The following is a 10,149-nucleotide window of genomic DNA, read 5'->3' as shown; positions in this document are numbered from 1 at the left end:
CAGTGAAGTGGTGCAGTGTAGGTAACTTTCAGGGTTAACTCTCTGGCACACATCAATAAAAGAATGCGGAAATAGTGTGATTACAGAAGCTAAAATGCTGGCCCAGTGCTTTGAATAACTAATTCTTTGCTTGACACTGGAAATCTTTCTTGTTGCACAATAAAAAGATTGATTTTTGTTGGGTTTTAATTTCTAAGGCCATAGGATTATATAAATAATTTCATAAATTTTCCCATACATGAAACACTGTTCTACATCCAATATCTAGTGATGCATATGCAGTGTAACACCAACCATATAAAAAAAAAAAAAGCCTTCCTTATTTATGCTTTATTTTATTTCAGAAGATGGCAGACAACACAAAGAAGAAATTGGTACTTGCATTTCTACTTTCAAAATGCTTCAAAGAAGCGTAAAACAAAGGCTTTGGAATACAGTTTTCTTTATTTTAATTGTAAAACATATTCACAGAGTAGTCTTTTTTTTTTTTTTTCCCCTTAGTCTTGTAATCACTTTGTTTACTATGGCAAAGTAAGTATTTTCATACTTTGAACTATTCCTTTCCTTTTTGTGTTTTCTGGGAGAGAAGTAGAAGAATGGCCAGTCAATAAGGAGAAATCATCATACTGAAAAGAACAACATGATTTAATTGTTGTCAATTCATGGGCATTAAAATTCAGATACATTGTGAAATACAAGATAGTGACAGAGAACATTAATTGACGCTAATGATAGAATATTCTCTCATGAACAGAAAATAGCACAGACTTTTATCCAGTTCTTAAGCTGCTTTTTAAAGTTTTTATCCAAGCACCTAGCTAGCTTAGTTGAAGATAAGAAAACATCCTGACATTTGACATTATAAAAGAAAATGGAGTCAGTAGCTGTAAAAATAAATATAATTCGTGTCTTTTTGTCTATTTGTGCCCATGTCTCAGGTAATTATACACTTTTAATGGTTTTTATACCTGCTTACATTAGAACTAATTATTTTTTCATACAAACATATTTTCATCAAACTATCCAATTAACTGTATCTGTTATAATAATACATAATGTTGTATATCAATACACAGATCTACATCTAGCCTGATCCCAAATTAGACTACTGGGCTCTTCATAAGTAACACGACAAATGTAAATTCACATACTGTGACTCCGTTACATGAACATATGATTCCTAGCAAGCAATATCTTCAATGCGAACTTACAGGCATAACTGAATGATACATTTGGCCATCTGTGATCGTATGCCAGCTCAGCGTCTCTCTGGAGACCTAATTCTTTGTTGCCCTGTGGCTTCTTCGTGCTGCCAAGCTGGGAGCCCAGGGGCTTTCCCTGGAGCTGAGGGATCACCTGGGTGGTGCAGAGCCTGCTCAGCCACCGGCCTGGGGTATGGGTGATGCACAAAGCAGGGGTCGGTTGGGGGGATGCTACGCTTGGGCTGTCACAGCGGCAGCCCGGAGATAAGAACACAGAAGGCATAAGCTAGCGCAAGCCTGAGATTGCTGTGAGTTAGGACCTGACCAGCCATCTCCAGAGCGTTGCAAAGTTGGTGAAAGGCTGAATTTGCCTTTCCCGCAGTGCCTTTGGTCTAGCAGTGAGGGCACTTTAGCCAGCCCCACGAGTGGGTTGGATGTGTACATTTTTTATGCAGGCAAAATATAATCCCCAGTCCTGCAAAAAAAGATGTGTCTGGGTGAAACCCTGTGAAGGGTTTCCCTGGAGAGGTAAAAAAAAAAAAAAAAAAAAATTCATGAGGGTCTCTTCACCTCTGTGCAATAGAAAAACCATGCAGCCTCCTCCAGATCTAGCAGATCTTTGGGGAGGATAGAGCCAGCTGCATAAAAGGCTTCCCTCTTTACAGCAACTCTGGATCTAGCTGGGATAACAACTGGGATATTCCCTATAGCTTTTCCCATCCCACAACCTCCCTGTCCAAGCTTCAGAAAAGACTATGAAATAGCATCTTTTTTTCCATGTTTCTGAAGGTTGGATGGGGGAATAACATGTATTCCTCTTGGTCATGGTCCAGTCTTGCATACACTATTCCTTATCCTCTACGGATATTTTCCATTTCTTTTTCCATTTCCATTTTTTCTCCAAAGGGTTCAGAAAAGGTTCTGAATGGCCTGAGAAAATGTGTGAAATGGACACTGATTTAAAAAATGGCTGTTGGGAAATGATTACATGGGTTTACGGGCTTGACCTGTAATAAGTCTCTATTTATAGCTAAGTGATAGAATTTCAAGAAAATCCAACTCCTAGTGGATTAAAAAGGGGGGGGGGTGGGGGGTGGTTGGTACTGAGATTGCTTCATCTGTATAGTATGAGCAAATATCCACAGTGGATGCAAATATCCTCAGAAGGATGGAAATTTGCCTCTGAGCCTGACGGGAATGAACTCCAACAAAATACCTCTTGCACTATGGTATCTTTCCACTACAATCCTACCATACATTGCTCCTGGTTTGTTCACAGAGTTTTAAAACAGGACCACAACCACTCCAGGAAAGAGATTTATTTACTCATGTCCATGGGAAAATAACTACACCAAACCATGAAAGTATACCAGTTGTGTCCTAGTTGGATAAATACCGCTATATCTCATTTAGATTTTGAAAAAATGGGAAGCTATAAAACTTTGCGTAATACAAATATTGGTCCTCTGAAATCTTCATAGTCAGCAAGCATAGAGTAGGAAAAAGAGTTCTCCATTTTTAACTGGTAGAACTAATACTGGGTAGAGAATGTCAGAACTGCCTAAGAGATTACTCAAGACCAAGATATTTTTAATCAGTCCTCTTTTTAATCAGGCCTTTCTGTTTTTTGGATATCCAGCTTGAGACACCATAAGCAGAGTAAATATTCAGAAAGCCTTGAGCACCCACTCTCTGAAAAACTGGTTGCATTAAGGTATCTGAAGATGAGCACCAAGAATTGCTGCATCCAAAATAAGTTTGCATCAGAAATCCAAATTCCCTCAAATTGGTATTTAGGGAGGACCTGGTGCTTTAGGCAGCTCTGAAAATCCTAGGCACCATGCACAGTGCATGTTTTTCTCTGACGCTGGCAGATATAGGTAAACATCTTCCACCTAGACCACTGCAGATTTAGTGGAAAGAAGTATTTCAATAGTTATTTTCTGTTAAATCTAAGGAGGATTAACTAAATAATTCAGGGCTAGTGATACTATTTTTCACTGATAGTTTAAAAAACAGATGTACTTTTTAGATACAAATAAGATGTAAGGAAGTGTTTTTTTATCTTCTAAACCTTAATAGCTGGTTTCAGATTTTATTTAATAATCTTGTCCTAAGACTTCATAATTTTAATGATTTTTTTCTAATTTTTGTTTCTTGTGATATGTAAATAGGTAAGAAATATTAAATATTGTAATGTTCTTTCATTAAGACAATAACATTTCAAAGGCTAATGTAAAATCAAGCTGCTAAAGTTTACAATTTCTCTGTCCAGCAGTTCATTTATACAACTGCCCTGAGTAGATGCTATATGCTGCTTAGCAAACGGCCTTTAAGAGTTTAAAAATAACTCAGTAAAGCTACTCAAAGGTAATACAACACTTCTCAGGCATCTTTAATTGGAGTTAAGAAGAAAACAGGGCTTTCTTATTAGTTAATTATTCACTCCCTCATCAATGTTTTATACACAAAAACCCCCACAATTGAAATGTTCAGGAGAATTAATTGTGCTTGTTCCTATGCATGGGACCATGAGCTTATTTTTCAGAAAGGCAAGATTTTAAATTGTAAAACTAGTCCTATTTTTGTGGACTGTTTTAGCTGCTTTTACTAAACTCTGTGTTGTTCCCATGTGAAACCAGTGAAAACAGTTATTTTCTAACCTACGTTTTTGTGAGGTTTTTTTGCAAAACCTCACTGATCCCCTTTAACAAAAAAATTATCTTATTTCAAAATTCCTGATATAATTAATTTGCAGTATTTCTCAAACTGCTACAAATATGTAAAATCTGTGCTTTTAAAAGCTTCTGCTTTGAGTAGCCTTACATTCCATAATTGTGCCCTAGCAATCGTCAAGCTCTATTGCATGCCCCATTCATGAAAAGTATATTTTGTTGGGATGATGTAGCTTAAAGAATTTGGCTCTAAAAATTCCTTACCTAGAGCTTCCATTAAATTATATTAATTTAAAATATCTATGGAATGATACTTTTACAAAAATACTAAAACAACAAAACCAAAAAAGTTAATAGGTTGGGTTTATGAAAATGACTCTTTACAGTAAGTAAAAAAGGTTTATCACAGTTTTGGTAACTTGCATGAGTTCATATCAAAAAGAAATCTTTCACATGTTCTTAATGAATTTAAAACTTTTGTGCTCTAGGTATTTTCAGTTGTACGCTCTGAAACAGTAGACACCATACAGCTTGTGCTTTTTATCAGGGAAGCCTACAAAACGAACTGCTGCTTCGTTAGGACTGCAGCGTTTCCTTGGCCTAGAGATTGGGTAGCGCACGCTGCCGTCAGCCAGCCAGCCAGCGTCGCAGCGGTCGTACTCCAGGAGCTTCCAGGCGGCAAATATCTGGCCAACTTTAGCGATCTGAGCTCCATCCTTCAAGCACGCCTGAACAGCTTCGTCGTAGGTCAGCTTGGTTGGGTGAATTAGGTAGTAAAAACGACCTAGTAAGAGAAAGAAGGAAAAAGGGTCATTAGCGACATGATTAAGATGATGTAATAATATAATGGATGCTTTTGAGAAGAAATGGAGATGTTCCACTGCAGAATCATATCAAACAGTGGTTGATTTGGACTGTGCAATTTGGACGTTGCGCTGTTAAAAATACCTTAATTTTTTGCATGGTGAATTGATAAATATCAGGAGTAAAAAAAAAAAAAAAGCCAGGTAGACAAAACAGACTATTTGAACAAAAAAAGTAGTGCTACATTTATTTCTGTTAACTTAGCACAGTATGGCCTCCCCACTCCCACTTGTATTCAGTGGTAACTGAACTGTTGCAATGCATTTTCATCCTCAGAGGCAGAAAAACAGGAAGAAAAAGATCAGGGGAGAGGGATGATGGAAGACACCCTGGGATTCTGAGGAGGGCCCCTGTTCTGCATCTAACTTTATGGTGCCAGATGCATTTACCAACAAGGTGACAATGACAATCTAGTGAAACATCTGAGGAACCCTGTAGATTTCAGGCAAAGCAGATCTCATACAGCTGTAGCTTACTGTCAGAGAAGGAAATCAGTTAAACATCCACAGCAGTTCACTTCTACATTATGGTCCCAGCATTAGCTTGAAACCCTTACAAGTTTTCCTCTCAGAAGCATGGCATAGCAAGATCTGGCCTTTGATACTATTTGGGTGAGGGTGGCTGGAGGTAACACATGCAGGTTTACTATCTGACAAGGCGGTGACCTTGTTTCTGATTAAGTACAAGCACAATTTTTTTTTTTTTTTTTTGTAAGAAAGCTGAGATATTGCACAGCTTCTCAGAAGCAGAGTTTGAGCCTGTGGTAGATCAAAACCATGCCTGTCTTAAGTCTTCATTAGCAGTGTCAAAACCATGCGCAGCAGTTCCGCAGCTCTGTTTCTCTTTAGGCATCAAAGGGTATATCCTCACCGTAAGACAGCATTGAACTGATAGTGCTGCTAAGAAAAATGTGCCTCGGTCTCGAGGTAATGAAAACATATGCCAGCAAGTAAAGCTCAAAAAGGAAGTCTCCCCTACTAATCCATAAGCAGCAATACTACCAACATTAATTTTGTTTATCAAGGCAATATAAATTAATTGTAAGCCTTCAATTCATTATACTTAGGGTTATTTATCATCACTGATTTCACAATTAACTGTGAGGTAGAAATGGATTGCAGAAGAATAGTGTTAATTTGAAAGAATAATAATTTCCAAATAAATTCACAAGCTTTCAATCTGACTGTCCTGTAAGAGGCAAGTTAGATGAAAAACAAAAGAATTTATTCATGTGGGGATCTTCTAATTCCAGAGCACACTATTTACTTCTTAAATAACAATGTACTCCAGAATAATATCCTTTTTCTTCCTCATAAAAAACAGGCGAACACACAAACAGAATTCTGCTCAGTTTCAGCTTACTTGCTTGGTGAAGAAAAAGCAGTGAGCAAGATGAAGAGTTACGTCAGCTCCTCATCCCTGAAAAAAACATATGGCTTTTTTCTAAGTGAAGAAATGTCAGGTCAGATGACAATATAAATATAATTGAATTACCTTTGTGTGAAGGTTGGAAATTGTATACCGTGACAAGAACATTTAAAAAAAAAAGGCATTTACGTTGCAGCTGTGGTGAAGAAACTTTTAAAAAATTTCATTACTGTCAGAGACAATATCTACAGTACTTCCACAGAAAACTCATGAGAGTAGATAATCTACCCCTTTATAAAATGCTCGCTTAACTCCATTTCAGCAAGTTGAGAGCATTTACAAAGTGTTGCTAAAGGAATGTTTATCAAGTGGAAACCTGTTTCTACTATGTTATTAAGAGGTTTCCCCAAAGCAAACAGGATTTCAGACTTAGTGGAACAGGGATTTGGACTGATAGTATGTAAACTTCACCTAGCTTATTAGGTGCTCTTCAAACCATATGTCAATGGAATGTAATTTCCTAGGGCTTTGCAGTAAGGTCAGGCTTTTGACATATGACATCAATAATAAAAATGCCTATACTCTGCCCCTTCCTTAAATGGGAGAACTTTAATAGTAAACCCCACAGGGAAGCAAAGTGTATCCAAAATGTCTGATTAAATAAAATTCTGTTAATAAACTCAGTATAGATTTGCTGGCTTTCCCCTGCTAATAGGTTAGAAGGATTCCTAACTCTTCAATCTTAGTATTTATTAATTGATGTGGAAGGAGAGGGAGGCATTAACTGTCTCTCTCTCATTAATATCTGATAGTTGGGTCACTCCTACAGAGGATGAGCTTGCTTGATTTGACTTCTCACATCCAAATCATGGGGCAGAGAGTTTATGCAAACCTCTACCCCACTCTGGTGAGACCCCACCTGCAGTACTGCATCCAGCTCTGGAATCCCCAACATAAGAAGGACATGGACCTGTTGGAGCAGGTTCAGAGGAGGGCCATGAAGATGATCAGAGGGCTGGAGCACCTCTCCTATGAAGACAGGCTGAGAGAACTGGGGTGGTTCAGCCTGGAAAAGAGAAGAGAAGGCTCCACGGAGACCTTATGGCAGCCTTCCAGCACCTAAAGGGAGGCCTACAAGAAAGCTGGAGAAGGACTTTTTACAAGGACATGTAGTGATAAGACAAGGGGTAATGGCTTTAAACTGAAAGAGGGGAGATTTAGATGAGATGTAAGGAAGAAGTTCTTCACTGTGAGGGTGGTGAGACACTGGAACAGGTTGCCCAGAGAGGTTGTGGATGCCCCATCCCTGGCAGTGTTCAAGGCCGGGTTGGATGGGGCTTTGAGCAACCTGGTCTGGTGGAAGGTGTCCCTGCCCATGGCAGAGGCTTTGGAACTAGATGATCTTTAGGGTCCCTTCCAACCCAAACCATTCTATGATTCTATGATTTTAATCACACCCCATCTATAACAGCTATTTTAAGCTTTTGCATGTAACAGAACAGCTTAAAGAGGAAAACTTGAGCACTTGACCTAAATACCCTACACCCTTGTGACTGTGCAAGTTTGAGGGATGCACCACCCTTGGAGATTTTTCCAAGCTCAGCTCTAAATTGAGAGATGGGCCATCACCTTCAGAGGCACAGAAAAGCAGTACCACCCCATTCACTATTTGCTGTACAAAGTATTAATGCAATGCCTTTGAAAGAGGGTTCTTGGTGGAGTGCTGAGAGAGGATGCCTCCACATGCAGCCAGCCACCAAGTATCTATGCACTTGGGCTCAGCCCTAAGACTACTCCCAACAGCTTACTGGTTTGCTGGGGCAGCCACTTGCTTAGTCTCATGTCTTCAGTGCTGTGCAGGGGCAGCCGAGCAGCAAACTCGTCTTGGTGGGTGGCAGCACACATACAAGAAATGCTGAGTGCAGGATTGCCTTTGCAGCCAGCGATCAATGCCTATGCCAAAAAACTTATGGCTACAGAAATCAGTTAAGTAGTTTTACTGTGTAAAACTGCTCTAATTTGTGGTTTCATATGGCCATAAAAGGCATTCTCAGCAGCTAGCTCGGTATATCTGTAACTTGCACAACATGTAGACCCTATCATCTGTTCAGCAGACTCAGTTCAGTATATCTTATAGCACTACTAAACGGTTGAGCGAGGCCATTATTCCTCAAAATTGAAGAACTTGTTAAAAATTTGTGCAAAAAGTGAGATGCTTTCAATTCCTTTAATCATAAGGTCCTGATAAGTATTTTGATATCTGGTGATCATCTCAGGTAACTGATTTTGAATTGCTCTGATATCAGCAGTGACTCCAGTGACTCCGAATCAACCCCTTCTAAGAAGGGTATGTAATTTTATTTTGGTTGGGTTTGTTCCTCTTTTCGGAACAATGGCTACATGTTCCCAGGGGTAAAATATTCTGAAATGGTCAAATGGTGGAAGTGGTTATCTTATCACATGCATTACTGTAACAAACAGGTGGTTCACAGCTGCACTTTTAACACGATCCCTAAAATTTATTATTTGTATTTTTAACTTCATTAACATGAGATTTTTACTTGATTCTGCTAGAGCTGATAACAAATCAATTATGCACTGTGGTTCTGTGAGCAAAGTGTATAACAAAATGCTCGTTAATGAGCAGAAAGTGTGATACAGGCTCTCCTTGTATCTTTTTTTCCTTTGAAAATCCTTAATTGTAGAGGAGCAGATAGATATGTTTATGTTTAGCTCACTTTACACTTTTCAGTGCAAAAGATTCCTATGGTTTTTCATTCAAGAAACTCACTGTTCTCCTTCAGAAGCCCTTTGAAATTAAGCAAATAATAACCACTCAGCTCTACCATTATATATTCTTTGCCCTATGCCTTTTGGGCTCTGTGGGGAAGACCAAAACAAAAGGATTCATCTGCATTTATTCCTCCAAATTGGTGTGTAGAAGCCCAAATTGACCTTCTAGAGGGACTGTATGGAGGAGGAGCATCCCCATTCCTTGGGGTAGGGCAGGGAGAGAAACTGGGGTAGTCTGCAGCCCTTGCAAACCTCTCGATCATGGCAGCTTGTCCCACAACAAGGGGCAGGAGCCTTTAGCTTTTCTAGAGAGAACATGGACTAAAGTGGCTCCTACTGTGAAGGAAAAGTGGCAGAGAAATGGTGGTGAGGGAGCTGAGGTGAGCCATCAGACATCAGGAAATTCCAAAATGGAATTCCCAAATTTAAGTTAGAAACTTCCCACTTGTTATATTAATTGCCTATTGCCTTTATCAACACAAGGGATGTAAAAGCAAGTTGGGAAACATGTTGCCATCCAATAGTTATTTCTATGCAGGCAGAAAAATTATGTTATTTTACAATATTTTGATGGATTTAATGGATAGCATTATGCTAATTTTACTCTTTGTATTGTTTTATGAAACACATCACTATGTATTCTTATAAACTGGTAAATTGCTGGTACTACTATATACAAAGTGTATGAAACATTTTCAGCTTTTTGGCTTTGCCTGCACAGACACAAAGCCTGAACAGTTCTATGAACCAATAGAAAGATTTGAGTATGAAGCAGTTATACAGGCAGAACAAAATGTTCAAGTATTGCACTTACACTAAGAAAAGACGCTGTAGAGGGTAATTTCATAAAGTACTAAGATTATTTTATATTGCATTGCAGACAAACTTTGTTAAAACAGTTTCCCTGTGCAGGTAACAGGAATGCATAGAGAATTCTTCACTAATGGTATAAACCCCCTCTTTTTATCTGTACTTTTTGGTGTATTCAGCTTATCACAGATGGGTTCCAACAGTTCCAGAGTGAAAACACTGAGCCTGGATTTGAACTCACTGCATTGATGATGACATTTTCATTTTTCACCTTAACGGCTGAAGGTAATTTTGCTGTTCTGTACCTTTCTTCTTCAGGTAAAAAAACAAGCTTTGCATGTATTTTAGAGAGGACTTTTTGCTTTGACTGCTGAACTATTTAAAATTGAGCCCCCCCCCCCCTTTTTTATGATCCCTGAGATCATAATGTATTTGGG

At 38.7% G+C, this 10,149-nt stretch overlaps 1 protein-coding gene across 2 annotated transcripts in view; it reads right to left on the bottom strand.

Moving 5' to 3' along the window:
- Positions 1-364: 364 nt before the first annotated feature.
- HAPLN1 (hyaluronan and proteoglycan link protein 1) overlaps positions 365-10,149 on the bottom strand; it is a 68,059-nt gene continuing 58,274 nt past the window's right edge. For both annotated transcript variants that reach the window (XM_052778889.1, XM_052778890.1), the window contains exon 6: positions 365-4,661. In XM_052778889.1, the coding sequence (XP_052634849.1) occupies positions 4,372-4,661 (290 nt within the window). In that variant the 3' untranslated portion in view covers positions 365-4,371. The remainder of the gene's footprint in view (positions 4,662-10,149) is intronic.

Source organism: Harpia harpyja, chromosome Z (assembly GCF_026419915.1).
Source record: "Harpia harpyja isolate bHarHar1 chromosome Z, bHarHar1 primary haplotype, whole genome shotgun sequence".
Classification (NCBI taxonomy): domain Eukaryota; kingdom Metazoa; phylum Chordata; class Aves; order Accipitriformes; family Accipitridae; genus Harpia; species Harpia harpyja.
Note: the sequence above shows the minus strand (reverse complement) of the source record. Positions and strands in the feature narration are given on the sequence as shown.